Here is a 17,425-nt window from a genome sequence, read left to right on the forward strand (position 1 = left end):
GGAGGAGGGTCTAAGGGCACGCATGGGAGAACTCAAGGAAAGGGGGTCATACATAGAGTTGTGGGACAGGGGATAGAATTCAAGCCCAGAAAGAACAGGCAGGTGGGAGATGACACAGGAGCATAACATCTGTGTAGATGCCATCTCCAACACTCATCCATCCATCCATCCATCCATCCATCCATCCATCCATCTATCCATCCACTAACATGCCCCTAATCCTGGACTTCACTGCTGGGCCATCCTCAGGAAACCCAGAGCCCATAAAGCAGACCAGGCCCTGCCCCAGAGGATACATTCAGATGGTAGGCACAGAACGAGATGGGACACAGACGCTCTAGGAGCACCTGAGAAGCACTAGAAAGTCAGGTGATCAGGGGACGAGAAGACATTGAAGTGGCCCTTGAGGGACTGAAAAGAGCTAGAGAATGATGGGGGACAGGCAGGAGGGACAGCCAGCACTAAGTCTGGAAGGGGACAACAGAATTTTAGTCCCTGTTGTGTCCCTATAACATCCTGGACACAGGACTCTTCATAAGGGAGGGGGAAGTTTGTTTAGCTCCATTTCGGAAGTTCAAGAGCAGACATCCCCCTCTGTCTACTCAGCTCTGGGGAAGGCCTTCTGTCTGCATCCCAGTATGGCAGATGGCATCGTGCTGGGAGCACATGAAAGGGACAGATCACATGAAGAGACAGGAAGCGAGGGAATTTATATACAACAGCCTGCTCTCAGGAGACTCCACCCCTCAAGACAGCATTAAGCCAGTCATGAGCCCCTTTGACCTCTCAGACCTCTGGACTGTCCATCACCTCAACAATGATCAGCCACTCTGGGGACCAAGCTCCCATCACGTGGATCTTAGGGGGACACACTGCCTATCCAAACTGTCATAGTGATCCAGGCGATGCAGGAGTGATGGGACCGGCTGGTGGGAGGGTCACGGTCCACTCAGACCACAGGTCAACAGCCAGCTGCCCCCACAGACGCCACATCATGCAGAGTTGCTGGTCTGGAGACCCTAAAGCAAGGCCTGCTTTCTCCGAGCTGGTGGAGATCCTGGGAGACCTGCTTCAGGGAGGAGGCTGGCAGGTGAGCCCCATCTTTGTCCTTTCCTGTTGCAACCCATGGCCCAATCTTGGGTTCCTGCCTTGTCCATCTTTCCAAGCCCCTCTAAGCCCTGGACACCTGTCAGCTACCAAGCAAAGGTCACACACGTCTGACCCCAGGCCCATGGGCCTATCCCCTTACTGCCCACACCTCCATCTCACTCAACATGAAGTTGGGCAAACACCACCAGTGTCTACTCTAGCTGCCATACAGATGGTCAGAGGTCATCTTTACCCACAAGGAGTCCCAGGCTGGCCCACACTGAGCCTGTATGGTAATGCTATCCTCAAACACTATAGTAGTCCATTCCTTTACCTCCTAGAACCGCTGAGCACAAAAACACTGGACTTGTCTATCCTCCATGTCTCCTTCCCCAGAGGTACCTCCTGAGGGTAGCAGCTTGGGGCTGATTCCTCATGTTCTAGGACCTGAATTGAGGATGCCCAGCTGAGGCCTATCCTGTCCCACTTGCCTGGACCTGGAAGGCCTATTGGAAGAACTGAACAAGGCCAGCCCAGCAGGCATTTAGCAACCTCCATGCTTGGCCTGCTGTGAACAAGTACATCCTCAGAGTACTCCATCACACACACAACCCATCCTGACCTTATGGCAGAGGTTGGGACCATAGGAGTCCTGAGTACAGCATTAAGACTGAGGGTGAGCATGCGGTAGCCTCTGACCCTGGAAACTCCTCCCATTCCTGACAGGAAGAGGAAGAGGAATGCATGGCCCTGCACAGCTCTCAGAGCTCGGAGGAGGGTGGCTTCATGCAGACGTCCACCACAGCTCTGCACATCACCGAAGCTGACGCTGACAGTAGTCCTCCCAGTGTGCATTGCCACAGCCTGGCAGCCAGGTCAGTTTCTCTCACCCCAGGTCTGGGCACAGGCCTGATGGTGACAGCAGTTTGGGGATGGCACATTTTATGAGTCCTCAAGGGAAAGCAAATAGAGAGATCTCTTCCCATGAGTGTCTCAGCCCGTTGCTGTAACAAAATACCTGGGGCTGAGTGCTTTATAAAGAAAAGAGGTCCATTCAGTTCACATCAATGGAGATTCAAGAACATGGCATCAGTATTTGCTTACCTCTGGGGAGAGTATCGTGGCAGGTGGCATCCTGGTAGCAGAAGCACATGAGGAAGAAAGCATATGGGGAGAACAGAAGCCAGAGGGAGCCAGAGGGAGCCAGAGGGAGCCAGAGGGAGCCAGAGGGAGCCAGAGGGAGCCAGAGGGAGCCAGAGGGAGCCAGAGGTCCTCACTACGCTCCTTACAACATCTCAGTCTCTTGAGAACTAACCAGGTCATCAGTCCATCTAAGACTGATGCTCCCATGCACTGGGCCTCCCTCACCTCAGCACCTCCACATGAAGCTTCTGGCATATGGACCTTAGGGACACACTCTAGCCATATCTCAACCACAGCGACTGGCCTCCTCCAAATCTTCTCTCTCCTTCACCACACTTTCCGGGGACCACCCATCTTGAGCATTTTTCTCTGGGGACACAAAGTAGAGTCAGCTGTGTTTGGGCTAAGACCCCTCCCAGGGTGCAATCTCTGTTCTGTCTCCAGAGCATATCCCCAGGACCACAGGCAAAGCCCTAAGAGCAGTGAAGCCCACACACTCTCTGTATTCAGAAGTGAAACAGCCTGTTTCTAGAAGTCTGGATCCATTGTCTCTTACCCTTGGCAGTTTACACCCCCAATATGTTGTATCATCCATGTTCTGACCAGCATGACAGCGAGGCTGGGGCTCCAGGGCTCCTGTCCTATGTGCTCAGAGCAGTGACATGCCTGGGGACAGAAGAGCAAGCCAGCCCTTGCCAGGCTGCTTTCACCAAGCCCCCAACACACTGTGCACACGCATGCATATGTGCAAAGGGCAGTCAGTGGTTAATAGCAGGAAAGCGGACTGCCCCATCCCTGTGGCCCATCCTGAAGAGGAAGTCAGACCTGTCAATCAGCTCCAAGCCATGCTCAGCCTGGGAATAACTACCCAACTCTCCTTCCACTGAAGAGCCCCAGCAGTACACTCACCATTCTCTTGAACAGGAGAGAAAATGTAGGGCAGGGCAGGAACGAGGAGGGGTATGCCAAGGTCAGCTGAGGTGTGTGATGGACACCAATGTGGAATCTGAGGACCAGTCCAGACCTTGGACAGGCCCCACCCATACTCTTCATCCAGCTGGAAGGCCTTTCTCATTGGGGAGAGGAATAGCCTGAGAGGTGGGGGAGGCTAGGATGAATTCATCAGGACCTTCTGTGTCCTTCCCACAGATATTACAATTGTGTGTCCTTTCCCGGGTGCCTGACCAGAGGAACTCAGACTCCAGGTTCCTCCAGGATGAAGACATTTGAAGAATTCCCCATGACTCCTACAACCTACAAAGCCTCTGTGGTAAGAAAAGGTGGAGAGAGAAGGGATGTGCACCTTAGACAGGGCCAAGGGATGTTAAGAGGTGGGGGACAGTATCAAGGATTCCCAACACTAGTAACAGAAAAGCAAGCAATATTTCATTTAAGTTTTTATTAATGTGTAAATTGTGTGTATTAATAGATGCAATGATATTTCAAGACGTGTATCTAGGATGCACTAATAAAATGCAGCTTCCCTTTACCCATATCCTCTCACTCTTCCCAACCTCTATTAATGGCTGTTCTACTTCCAGGTCAACCATTCTTTAGGTTCCACATGAGAGAACATGCCGTACTCATCTTTCCATGCGGTTTATTTCACTTCATGTGGTATCCTCCAGTTCCGCTCATTTCCTGCAAAGAACGGCGCTTTATTCTTCTCTGTGGCTGAATAAACCCCATTGTGTGCACACACCACATTTTCCTGTCCCATCCTCTGTTGACGGCACCTAGGCTGGTAGTCACTCTCCTATTGTGAGTCAGGCCACAATACACAGGCACAAAGGCGTCTCCTTGGGGAAGTCCTCGAGAATGTCAAGTCCAGGGAACACCTTATGCTCTTTCGCATCTTGGTGGTCGCTCAAAAGCTATCCTTTCTCGACTGCTAGTCACTCCCACCTATGGCCTCCCTGCCCGTTTTATCCCAGCTGTGTAGAAACCCTCACTTTTAAAGAAAGAGATGAAGAGGGAGAGGAGGGGGACTTGGAGCCAGTGAGACAGCTCAGTGGATAAGATTACAACCTGAGGTCAATCCCTTCCACATAGTGGAAGGAGTTCATTGTTCTTTGCCCTCCAGACACACACTGGGACATTCATGTATATTCATATATCCGTATATATAAGAATGTGTGTGTGAGAGAGAGAGAGTGCACATTCCAACCAGCCTAGGCCACAGATGACCTTGTGGGTGGTGGTTGGCCCCACCAACCCAGAGAATACAAGTGTCATTGAAAAGGTGAGGATGCAGGGCAGGAAGCTGGCAGGGGTCCACTCGGCTGTGGACCCCTTGTGTCCTCAGATCAGATCATATATAGTAACGTTCTGGGAAGCCCAGCAAGTGTGTCTGTCTGTAAGGGATGAGACTGGATCCCCAGGTCTGAGCTCTGGTGACCAATGGCTTAGAGTCAGTGCTCCAGCTTCAGACCTAAGTCCATCCAACGGGGGCATGGATCCTGGACTCTGAGCTGTGGCCCTGGGAGGGTGGGTGGTAAGGTCATCAGGGAGGGGCCCTTGAGCAGACCACAGACACCTGAGCTTATGTCTCCAGCACTCAATGAAGACCTCTGGGAACAGCTCTGAGATTCCAGTTCCTGCCTCCTAGGGAACTCAGATTGAGTACATGCTCAGCCCATCACCCTCCAGTCTGGAGTGTCCCACAGGCCAGACACAGATCCTCCCCTCCAGGCCTCCACCATCAGGCCATGGTTTCTCCCTTCGTGTCAGAGATGTGGCCCTCTCTGCACATTCTGATGGGCTGGAAACTGCTCGCCTAACTCGGTTCCCATAGGGATAGGTATAAAGCCAGCAAGGCTCAGGTTCCTGACCAGGCTGGCACACAGTTTCCCTGCAGAAGGGCCTCACACGTGGCCCACAGGCTTGGTTGGTTCTCTCCCCACAGGATAACCAGACAGACAGCGGGATGGTGCTGGCCTCGGAAGAGTTTGAGCAGATAGAAAGCAGGCATAGACAAGAAGGCAGCTTCAGGTAAGGGCCTCCAGAAGCAGGCATGCCATCCTCGGGAGGGCCCTGAGTGGGAGCCCACTGATGCAGCCGGGGCCTGGCAGTGCTCTGGCACTCTTGCCCAAAAGATTGTGTGCCTTCCTATTTTCTCTGTGTGTTCAAAGTGAGCTTCTCTGAGATCCAAACCACTGCTCCACCCAGTGCTCTGCCCCACTCCCCACCACCCACCATGCACCACCAAAGGATGATGACTGCTGTGGAAATCCAAATCTCCACACTTCCTTAAAAAAACAGTTCCTCAAGGAGTTAGAATGAAGGCATTCAGCTCATGCATGTGATGCACCTGAGGGAGTGTGTGTGTGTGTGTGTGTGTGTGTGTGTGTGTGTGTTTATGTCTATGTGTGTTTGTGTCTGTGCATATGTGTGTCTGTGTCTATGTGTGTGTTTGTGTGGGTATGTTTGTGTCTCTGTGTCTCTGAGTTTGTATCTATGTGTATGTATCTATGTGTCTGTGTGTATATGTGTGTTTGTGTGTGTCTGTGTATGTGTCTGTGTCTTTGTATATCTGTACATGTTTGTCTGTGTGTCTGTGTCTGTGTGTATGTGTGTCTATGTGTATGTGTATCGTATGTGTGTGTCTATGTATATGTCTCTGTCTCTGTGTTTCTGCGCCTGTGTGTTTATGTATATGTTTGGGTGTGTGTTCTTGACATCATGCCGAGCAGAACCAAGCCTGAGCCACAGCAGGAGGGGCAGCTGGGGACAGTCCCATGAAAGCCATGTGTCACACAGACAGTGAACAATGGAGAAGGCCAAGGTCCTGGCACAATTCTGAGGCTCCAGAGGCAGAGCTATCTTGGGAAAGTATGGCTTCTGACAGGTCAGTGAGCTTGAAGGGATTGCTGTTTGGTGATGAGGAAAGAAGAAAGTTCTAGAAGATAATAACCCTACAGAAGTAAGATAATGTCCATAATTCAGAGGGAGAGAGAGAGGAAGAGTCTAGAAGACAAGGAGAAAGCCATTTGCTCATTGCAGAAACTGCACCTCTCCAGAACAGCAGCAGAGGGCGCTACAGTTTGCACAGGTTTCCCTGGAAATGCTTCAAGACTATGGGTGGGAGGAAATCTTGAACAATGTAAGTTAGGATTGGGCAGCATGACCCAGGGAAAGTGACAGATTGCCTGTGCTGTTGGTATAAAGCAGGACAGGGTAGAAGAGGCTCTGGGAAGGATGTGATCAAGGGGACCTGAGGTGAAACCAAAGATGTGGGTCTGAAATGACGCTTTTGGATGAGGAAACCTAGGAAGTCATCATCCTTCATTTACCTTCTGCTGCTGTGACGGCAAACCTGAGCCTGGGCGACGTAGAGTGAGCAAAAATGTAGTTGACTTGTGTCCCTAAGGCTGAGAAGTCTGAGAGTGTGGTGAGGGGGTCTGCTGGAGTCCTTCCTGTAGCATGGACTCAAAGCACCACTGAGTCCCCTAGAAGGCAGGAACTGGTAAGAGTAGGGTAAAAGATGACCCCAGTTTTTATGACACCGGTCCATGGCATGAACCGAATGACCTTGCCACACGGCCGCACTGAGGATTGACTTTCCAGCTTATGAACTGTGAACTGTTGAATCCATCACCTCTGTAGGGGATAAACCTGCTGCTTCTGAGGTAGGAAATGCCACATGAGTCATCATAAAGACAAAACCACGCATTCTCTCCATGTGAAGTTACCGCAAAACTAAACCGGGGACACAGCAGGATCTTCATTAAAAATGAAGGCCAAGTGTTGGTGGCACACGCCTTTAATCCCAGCACTGGGGAGGCAGAGCCAGGTGGATCTCTGTGAGTTCGAAGCCAGCCAGTCTGCAGAGCAAGATCCAGGACAGACAACAAAACTATACAGAGAAACCCTGTCAGGAAAAACCAAAAAAGAAAAAAGAAAGAAAGAAAGAAAGGAAGGAAGGAAGGAAGGAAGGAAGGAAGGAAGGAAAGCTGAGGCTGGAGAGATGGCTCAGAGGTGAAGAGCTCTCTCTGCTCTTGCAGAGGACCCAGGTTTGGGTCCTAGCACCCTCACAGTGGCTCACAGCCATCTGCAAATCTAGTTCCAGAGAATCTGACCCTCTTCTGGCCTTTATGGGTACTTCACACACATGGTACACACATGCAGGAAAAACACTCATACATGTTAAATAAAAATAAATAAAAATAAATCTTTTTTTTTTTTTTTTTGGAGCTGAGGATCGAACCCAGGGCCTTATGCTTGCTAGGCAAGTGCTCTACCACTGAGCTAAATCTCCAACCCAAAAATAAATCTTAAAGGAGTAAATCAAACACAATATACCAACAAGAATGAAATATGTAAAGAAACAAACACAGCACCAAGAATCAGAAATTGTATAGCTCAGAATACAAATGGATAACACAGGAAAAAAGTGAAAGATAAATCCTCTTCAAATGAAGAACAGGGTACTCCAGGGACAATAAAAATGACTAGATATATAATGGAAGAAATGAAAAGAGCTAATAAGTGGTGGTGCACGCCCTTAATCCTAGCACTCAGGAGGCAGAGGCAGGAAATCTCCGTGAGTTCAAGACCAGCCTTCTCTATAGAGAGAGTTCCAGGACAGCCAGGTCTACACAGAAAAACCCTGTCTCAAAGAAAAAAAGAACCAATAAAATGAAACTAAATGAAATAAAGAGATAAAAGGATCAGAAAAAATAAATGTAGAAGATGAGCAAAAGTGTGGAATTTGTAAAATTGGAGCCTCCTAAAGACACTGTTGGCAGTGAGAATAAGTTAGTATTTGTCTTAAACTTGTAAGCTAAGAACAAGCTTTCATCTTTATATAAACAAAAAAGCTACGAATCTACATACTAGAAGTATGCCTAAGGGACTAGAGAGGTAGCTCAGCAGTTCAGAGTACTCACTGCTCTTCCAAAGGACCTGAGTTCTGTTCCCAGCACCCACATCTGGCAACTCATAACTTCCTGTAACTCCAACTCTAGCAGTTCTGATGCACTCTTCTGACCTCTGAAGGCACACACACACACACACACACACACACACACACACTCACAAATTTAAAATTTTAATTTAAAAAATTAAGTCTACCTAAAGAAATTTACCTAGAAGAGTAAACTCTGGGATATTTCCTATTAGAACAATTTGGGTTGTTTTTTGTTTTGTTTTGTTTTTTGTTTTGTGTTTTGTTTTTTTGTTTTTGTTTTTTTGCTTTTTGTTTTTTTGGTTTTTTTAGCTGAGGATCAAACCCAGGGCCTTGCACTTGCTAGGCAAGCACTCTACCACTGAGCTAAATCCCCAACTCTAGAACAATTTGGTTTTAAAGATAAATATTCTGAAGCCAGGAGATGGCTTAGTCAATAAAAGCACTCGCCACTAGACCGGAGGACCTGAGTTCCATCCTCAAGACCTACATGGAAGGAGAGAACCAGAAGTTGTCCTCTAATATCCATAGGCACATGTGTGTCTGTCTGTCTATGTCTGTCTCTCTCTCGCACACATACACACTAAATAAATAAATGTAAAAAAAATAGAGACCAAGTTACTAATGATTAAAAAAAGGTATCATGATTTTCTTAATAGAGCCATGCTACAAAAAGTAATAAATCACCATTTTATAAAAACCTCAAAGAAATTGAGAGTGAAGGGTGGTGCTCCGCAGGATGATGATGGGCAGGTAAGTGCTGGAGTCTTCAAGTCCTCCTAGGCCATAGCAAGAAGCTAGAATTTTTTCTTCTTTGTGCATATGATGTGCATGCATTTGTGGTGTGTGTGTGTGTGTGTGTGTGTGTGTGTGTGTGTGTGTGTGTGTGTGTGTGTGCAGGTGCACATGTATGTGCATGCCTATGGGAGCCCGAGTTGACATGACGTGTCTTGCTCGATCTCTCTGGAGGCTTTACTTACTGAAACAGTACCTCTTGCAGAATCCAGAGCTTGCTAATTCAGCTGTTCAGCTAGCTTGCCCCAGGCATCCCCGGTCTCTGCCTTCATGATCACTGAAACTGCAGGCGAGCCACCACACCTGCCTGGCTTTTGCTTTTACAGGGATGCTGGGGTTCCAAACTCTGCTCCTCATGCTTACACAGCAAGCATTTTACCCATTGAGCCCTTCCCCATCCCAAAGCTAGGATTTCACCCCAAGAGTGATGAAAGGCCCTTGGAGGGTGTGGCAGGAGAGGACCTCAATGTTATATCTAACCTAAAGGATCTCTCCAAATACCTTCCAGGGAGGGAAGTGAGGATGGATGCAGAGACATATGCCCTCTGAGTCGACAGTGAGGTATTTTTCAGTTAGAATGGAGGGCCTCTGGATGGACTGGATATGAAGACTGAGGACAGTCGAGAACCACAGTCGGGTACTTGACTTAAGCTAGAGAGAACACTGACACTATTTGTTGAGATGGACAAGACAGGGACCACTGTCTTGGGAGCCCACTGCTTCAGAGTGTGCCGTGAGCAGGAAGGCGGTGCTGAACCTTAGGTGCTTTGTGGTGAGGTGAGAAAAAAGTGGAGGGAAAGTAAAAATCCTAAGGAAACAAGTATCAAAATTTCAAAAGACAAAGAGGACTTTTTACTAAGTACCCTGCACCTCCCTGTATATGGCAGCAGAGGGCGCTATTCTCTGCACTGGTTTTTCCTAAAATCCATCAGAAGAAGATGCATCAGGTTTACCTGCCCAGGGCAAATAGATTCTCCTGGCCTAATGCAGCAGGGTTGAGGGGATGAAGTTAGCCATGTTTCCAAGGCCCTGTGTCCAGGCTTGGGACAGGAAACTTGCCCCTGTCACATCAGATCTGTCTATTGTGCAGTTGATGTCCAATCTGCGTCTTAAAGCCTCTGCACACGCATCGTGCGCTGCTTGTACCTGTGATTCCAATCACACCCTGACTCAGGGTCCTCTCACTGTGCTTATTAAGATTATTCTCCCTGTCTTGACAGCTGTAAAGGTCCTGGCCAGCACATGGATATTCCCAGAGGACACCCTGACCCCCAGGGGAGGCGGCGGCGACCCACCCAAGGGGCACAAGGAGGCAAGGTGTTTCACAACAGCGAGTACGGGGAGGTCTCCCAGCCATGTAAAGAAGGCGACTGCTCCCCATCTGCTGGCTCCCCCTTCTTCGCAGACAGCAGCTACTAAGGAAACATTCGGCAAGGCCTCCTACCCCTTGCTGAAACCAGGCTCTGACTGCTGGGCTAGAGGGTATTCCTAGTAGGACAAGGCTGGAGGCCTGGGCTGGGAATTCATCTCTAGCTCCAACTCTGGAGTTTTCTATTCCCCCTCCACGGTCTCCCTAGCCAGGAAGAGTCAAACTCAGACACAAGGGCTCCCTTGAACTTTGCACCATTCCTGTGCCCCTCATCAGACAGTTATCCGCACCCTCACATTCAGTTGCCTTAGCACTCAGGATTCGCAGATGCTGGCTCTCGAATGAGCACTCTGGCAGAGAACCCTTCTCCAGCACCTACTTTCATTACCCTGGTGGACGACAGGGTTCTGATAAAGAACGCATGTGTCTGAGAGCCACACAGAGGACCAAGGTGGAGTTAGACCACACAGCCTCCACGTCCTGGCCCAAACACAATCCCCTCCACATGAAGTCCCCCACTTCCATCTGTCTTCCTGCTTCTTTCTCCTGGCCCTCCAGGGCTGAAGAGAGAAGACGACATTTCCATCTCAGAGCCCCTCAGGAGGAATGGAGGAGTCCTCTAGACACCTAACTAGCTCATGGCAGCTGTGTGTATGCAATGACACATCACAGTAAAGCCGCACCTCCGCCCTGAGTGTTAGAAGATCCTTGTTTTACCAGAAGGTCAGATGCTGCTGTGAAGAATTGATTCTCCAAAGAGTCATGTGGAAAGAAGCCCAAGGACACCCTTCTGAAGCTCCCAACAACTGAAAGGGAGTCAGAGCATGCCAGTCACTCCAGTTCTCTGTCTCTCTCTCTTGAAGGCTCCCAGGCAGGCTCCACATGCATGGCCTAGAACCTGAGAAACCAGCTAGTGTTCTGGACTTCCCTTGAGCCAGGATCTGTGGAGTCTGTCAAGGAAGGCTTCAGGGGCTGGCACAGAGGACCACATGGCCTGGGGCCATTCTGGCATGGCTCCATGGCCCCAGGCTACTTGGAGGCCCCTGCCTTCTGCTAACCCTAGACTTGGACCTGATACTTATACTGGAACAAGCCAAACCTTTGTCCTGAGAGACCGCTCCATGGAAGCTGGGGCCTTCCTGCCCAGCACACCTCCAGCCCAGCTCACACTGCCCAACCATCACTACCAGAAGAAAGCCTCACAAAGATAAGTCCCATCAAGCCCCAGCCCCAGCCCAACAAGAACGCTTGCAGGACAGGCGACCATACAGCAAGCAGGGGCTTGCTCAGCAGACCCTCCCCACTAAGTGTACTGTTCTTCTATGATATGTTGAATGCATGTAGGATTCTTGTCTTCTTTGTGCCCTGTGGCCCTCCCCTACCCCATTCCTCCACACTTAACCTGTCTGTGGGATTGAGTCTCAAGCTTGCCTAGTGGAAGTAAGAGCGGCTGTTCTCTGGGAGGACCAAAGGCTGCGGTGGGGTTGCAGAGCCCTTCTCCGCTCCCCCCACGTGTGTGTCACCTGTCCGCGTCACCTCTCCTGACTTCTAACTACACACATACAAAACGTACTGGGGAAGAAAATGTACTCTGCCCCTTTCAGGTGGTGTCCTCAGAAACGATCTAAGATATTTAACGGAAGATAATAATAAACTTGATGCCAGTCCTTGAGTTAAAATGAATGGATTCTAAATAAGCTGTCTGTTAAATTCTGGTCTATGTTGTACAGCCCCAAAGGCTTCTGGGCTCAAAGGAAACCTGGTGTGGTCTCCTCGACAAGGCTGTTTGTTGAGCCCTGATCCCCATCCCTCCCTAACTCAGCTCACATTCCCGAAAACTGCCAGCAGACGGCACGGAGGAGGCATCAGGATGCCTGCTCAGCTCTCACCTAGTCTGGAGTGTGTGTGTGTGTGTGTGTGTGTGTGTGTGAGTGTGTGTGTGTGTGTGTGTGTGTGGTTTTTTATTTATTTAATTTTGTTTTGTTTTGTTTTGTTTTGAGATAGGGTTTCTCTGTGTAGCTTTGCATCTTTCCTGGAGCTCACTCTGTATCCCAGGCTGGCCTCGAACTCACAGAGATCCGCCTGGCTCTGCCTCCTGAGTGCTGGGATTAAAGGCGTGCGCCACTACCGCCCGGCCACCTAGTCTGTCTTTACCAGACACATGCTACACACATGTTCTCCCAGTACCTACTTCATCTATAACATAAAGCAGTGCTTTCTTGTCACCTACCAATATGTTGCCCTCTGAGCACCAGCGGTGGTAGACACAGAGGACTGAGCTCCAGGCAAGTCCTCTGCACCAGCTCCCTACATCCTTCCAATCACACCAAGGAAGCAGGTCCACCACACCCCCGAGGTTGTCTCCAGGTCAGATGTCCCAGGGGCCCAGGTGGGGAAAGTTAGCAGTGGCCATTGGGAGGCAGCAGGCTTGTCAGCTGGACCAGGCTGGAGGTAGACTTAAGCACCCAACAACAGGCAGCTATCGTAAACAGATGGGCCCCTCACCCAAGAGAACAGGAAAGAGCCTGGCAAAGGCCGGAGACAAGGTCAGTACCCTGGTGGGCCAGCTGCACGTTCTGGGCCTGTCATTCTTGTTGTCCCTGGTTTTCATCATTCTGGTGGGAAGAGCTCCTCCCCACAGAGGCAACTGCTAGTGGTAGGGGTGCTTTGTTTGGTCATGGCTTCTACAATAAATCTAAATCTGAACAGGAAAAAAAGAAAAAGATCCACACTAAACATTTTGACACTTAGGCTTGTGTTATAATCAGTTGCATTTGACCACAGTATCAGAGACAGAAGCCTGTCCCCGGGACTAGATCTCCTCTCTCGCTATCCAGAGAGACCAGACCAGGCTGGACTGTGGGTTTGTGCAGGACTGAGAATGGCAGGCAAGTGACCGGATGTGGCTCCCTGAAGCTGGGTGAGCCTGGGTGCACCAGTGCCCATCAGATCCCTGGTGTCTCCATCTTGAGAGCTTTGGTGGAAACCAAGGTGCTGTAAGTTGCCTTGAAAGCCCAGAGGCCAAGTTAAACCCCCAGAACCCGTTGTAAAAACGCCAGGTGGAGTGGCATGTGTTCGTAATCTGAGCCCTGGAAGACAGGCAAACAGATCTCTGGGGACTGTTAAGCAACCAGCCTAGCCTAACCTGCTCAACAGCTCTAGACCAGTCTGAGACCCTGTCTCAAAAATCAAGGTGGATGACATCTAAAGAACATCCAAGGGGGACTTTTTTTTGCATCTACACACACACACACACACACACACACACACACACACAGAGAGAGAGAGAGAGAGAGAGAGAGACAGAGAGAGAGAGAGAGAGAGAGAGAGAGAGAGAGAGAGAGACAGAGAGAGAGAGAGAGAGAGCTCCTTCACCCACTTCCTGTCATACGAAAAAACATCCACAATTCAAAAAGCAAGCCTTCACCAGACACAGACCACACCTGCTTCTTGATCTTGGACTTTGCAGCCTCCAGAAGTGCAAACAATGAACAAGTGTCATGCTTAAGCCAAGATCATGGACATTTGTTATAGCAAACTCAGCTAAGTCACCACCCTCCTATCCATCCATCTGCATCAGAGTAAGTGGGGTTCTCATCTCCCCACAACAACCCTTCAAGCAATTTCAGAGAGACCGCTGGAGGCTGCAGCCACTGACAGCAACAGAAAGCTTTGCAGGGAGAGGTGGGAAGCCTGTCTTAGAGGCTACGGGGTGAAATGGACATTAACAGAAGGACCTGTAGCCCTCTGTTACACAAAACTGGGAGTTCTGCAGTCAAGGAGTCCATCAGTGACTCTAATCTAGGGAAATTTAGAGTCCAGTGATTACTACCACCAAAGCAAGGGAGGTGACTTGCTTCCCTGTCCTGGACCTAACGATCTACACTGCCTTGCCATCAGTCACAGGTGCAGAGGGGTGCAGAATGCCATTGGTCACGGGTGCAGAGGGGTGCAGAATGCCATCGGTCACGGGTGCAGAGGGGTGCAGAATGCCATTGGTCATGGGTGCAGAGGGGTGCAGAATGCCATCGGTCATGGGTGCAGAATGCCATTGGTCATGGGTGCAGAGGGGTGCAGAATGCTATCGGTCATGGGTGCAGAGGGGTGCAGAATGCTATCGGTCATGGGTGCAGAGGGGTGCAGAATGCCATCAGAGGCACAGGTGCAGAAGGATGCAGGACACTCTACTTTTCAGTTCGAGCTGCATGAATTTGCCAAAAGCCAGACAGGAGTCAGGAGGACATAGAAATGGAGGCTGAAATTAGGGCAGGGGGATACTCAGAGAGACTGCAGAGAGAGAAAACTGTCTGGAGACAGTATCCTTGAAAATCCTCTGCAAACAAGGTGTCAGGTGGCTAGGCAGGTGTGCCTCTTGGGGTCCTGTCTGGCTGCTGAGGCACTGTTGGAAGCCTCCTGAGAGTCTCCTGTGTGCAGTAGCACACCTGAGCACTTCCTGCCCTGAGAAGGATGGAGCAGCTTTGGGGCTGGGGAAACTGGAACTTGCACATTCCACCCCTTCCATGTCCAATAAGAGATGAGAGTAACCAAAGGACTGCATTTTAAGCTGTTGTATCAATCTCACTTTGGGACAGCAGTAACTCCATCTTGGATGTGAGCAGGACACTGGGCTAGAGTTTGGGATGGAATTTCCCCAGGTCCCTAACCCACCAACTCACATGGCTCTGGGTCCTGGTGTGTGGAGGCAGCAGAGAACACTAGTTCCTGGGGGACCTTCCTGCCCTATGAAGGTACTGGGCATGAGACAAGCTTGGCTCTGATGCAGACCCTGTTCAGAGGACCTCAGGCGTCTCACTGGTATTTGCTGAACTTTCTTCTACTATAGTAAGGTAAGCATATTCATCCCCCACCGCTCCTCATCTCTGTTAAGGGGCCACTGTGAGCTCTACCTTCAGTCCATGAACTCAATAGGACTTCATCCTAGCCCATGCAGAAATAGCACACAGCCCTTTGGAGCAGTGAGAGCCCACTGACACCTCCAAGGAGGGCCTTGCAGACAGGAGGAGGTTTTGTTTCCCTGAGCCCACATCACTGCCTCCTGCTTGGCATCGCTGGCTGTTGACTTGTCGCCCCAGAAGGGACAAATTGAAAAAGGGGAGCAGAGAGATAGCCGAGAAGGGCAAGGTCCTGTTGACATCAGCTGAACTTGGATGGATGGCAGCACCTTCCTTGGAATTCCAATCACCGCTTATTGCACGTGGGTCAGCATCTCTGCCACCTTCAGCAATGCCCTGAGCCCTCTCAGAGAGAACCATGCTGACAGTATCGTCCCACCCCCTCCACTACAGGGTCCTTTGTAGGAGGCCTTGGGAGAGGAAGGAGAAAATGAAGTGCTTGAAAGAGCCAGATCAATATTGACCAAAGTGAAGGTATCCGTTCAAGTACTAACAGGACACACTGGAGACACTGCTGTGAACCCACAGCCCAGTTGACTGAGCCATGAGGAAGGAGGAAGGAGGCCACCGAGGAGGGTAGGTTGGCAGAGATTCACGAGTGGCCCCAGAGGAGGGAACAGCAAATCTGTATACGGGGTGGGTGAGCCAGGGATTCCGGGAGAGCTCAGCAGCCCCCACTGCTCTGGCTCTGCTAGTGGCTGCAGCCATACCAGACAGATCCAGGCTTCTTCTTCAAGCCACCTTTACCTGGTGTTAAACAGAGTCCAGGGCCCTGCTGCGGTGGCCTCATCTTAGCTGCCAGTAGAGCCTGAATGTGCCCACCTGGCCTCGTGGTGACTACTTAAGCAAAAGAGAGATCGAAGGATCTATCCCTTGACCATACAACTGTCATGACCCAGGATGATGACATCACTAGGAAGATGGCCATACTGGTGGAAAGGAAGGGAATCTGAGATCAGATGCCTCCACAGACTTAAGAAGGGGTCCAGGATCTTGGGAAGAGGCTGCACACCAGCTCACCCCAGAGGCTGTCCATCTATCCCCACCTCCTGGTGGGAAAAGAATACAGAAGGAATGAAGAGAAACTCAACACGGCCCATTTGTAAGCTTCAACCTTCATGGGCTATACATAGAGATGGGCGCAAATTCTTTAAGACCAGTCCTGCAGCACATAATAACCACAAAAAGAGAGGTCTAACCTAACTAGCCCACAGCAAGGCCACATGGCAATGAGTCATGGTAAAAACTGAAAAGGTCATCACGGAAGTCTCACGCTCACCTCCAGACAACTCCCATGATGAGTAACCATCAAGATGCCTGGTCTGAAAAGGCAGAGAAGCTGGTGTACCTGCTCGTGCAGGGCAGCCATACTCCTCACTGAGAGATGGAACTGGGTCCATAGCTTGGTTAATAATGTACTTAGCCTGGGTATCAGAGAGGGCTCTGTGGTAGCAAGTCTTAGTGACTGATAAAAATTAAAGTGGAAAAAATAAGAAGAGACCTTCTGGGACCCTCCTGACCCAGGCGCTCAGGAGATGCTTTGCTGGCAGTCCCAGCCCACATTTCAACTCCATCTCTGCATGCCCATAACAGCCACAAGTTGGGCCCGGGTGTGTTCACATGAATGGAGGTGCACCAAGCATAGACCAGGGAAACCCCAGAGCCACTCTGAGAGTTGAGTTGGGCCTGGGATAGGAATCTGAGCATGGAGAAAGCATGGTCAAGCCTGGGGGCCTTTCAAACAAAGGCCTGCTGATGGACCTTGAAGGAGTAGACAAGCCTCTGTTCTTGTCACAGTCCTTGAGGCCTGCTGTCTTTGTTACCTGAGGCACAGCACTGAGCATCCTGCCTGGATGACTCCCTCCCCGGCAACCCCCCCCCCCACTCCCACTCCCACTACTCCCCACCCTGCCTTTTGAAGCCAGGAGCCCTGACAGAGGCCCCATCTGCTGGAGCACCCCATTGGCTGAGCACCCAGCTTTGAGGTCTTCATGGTTCTACAGTTCCAAAGTGGATATTTGGCTCATGCTCAGAGCCTTCAAAGTCACTGTTTACGTCTAGTACTTCCTGAACTCCCAGAGGATAGGCAAGGCATGAATGTTTGTTTTGGCCCATAGGATGTCCTGCAAACATGTCCTGGGACAAGCTGACCCTGTTATCTGAAGAAGTGCCAAGCACTTCCTTGGTATCATAGCCAGCCCTCTGCCACCA

The 17,425-nt window shown here is 50.2% G+C and overlaps 1 protein-coding gene across 1 annotated transcript in view; it reads left to right on the top strand.

The window, feature by feature from the left end:
- The window catches only part of Flt4 (fms related receptor tyrosine kinase 4), a 45,235-nt gene extending 33,275 nt beyond the window's left edge, over positions 1-11,960 (top strand). Inside the window, exons 26-30 of the mRNA XM_036198092.1 lie at positions 985-1,090; positions 1,816-1,964; positions 3,382-3,502; positions 5,138-5,223; positions 10,153-11,960. Of these exons, the coding sequence (XP_036053985.1) occupies positions 985-1,090; positions 1,816-1,964; positions 3,382-3,502; positions 5,138-5,223; positions 10,153-10,351 (661 nt within the window). The 3' untranslated portion in view covers positions 10,352-11,960. The remainder of the gene's footprint in view (positions 1-984; positions 1,091-1,815; positions 1,965-3,381; positions 3,503-5,137; positions 5,224-10,152) is intronic.
- The last annotated feature ends 5,465 nt before the right edge of the window (positions 11,961-17,425 follow it).

This window comes from Onychomys torridus, chromosome 8, assembly GCF_903995425.1.
Source record: "Onychomys torridus chromosome 8, mOncTor1.1, whole genome shotgun sequence".
In the NCBI taxonomy this organism is placed as follows: domain Eukaryota; kingdom Metazoa; phylum Chordata; class Mammalia; order Rodentia; family Cricetidae; genus Onychomys; species Onychomys torridus.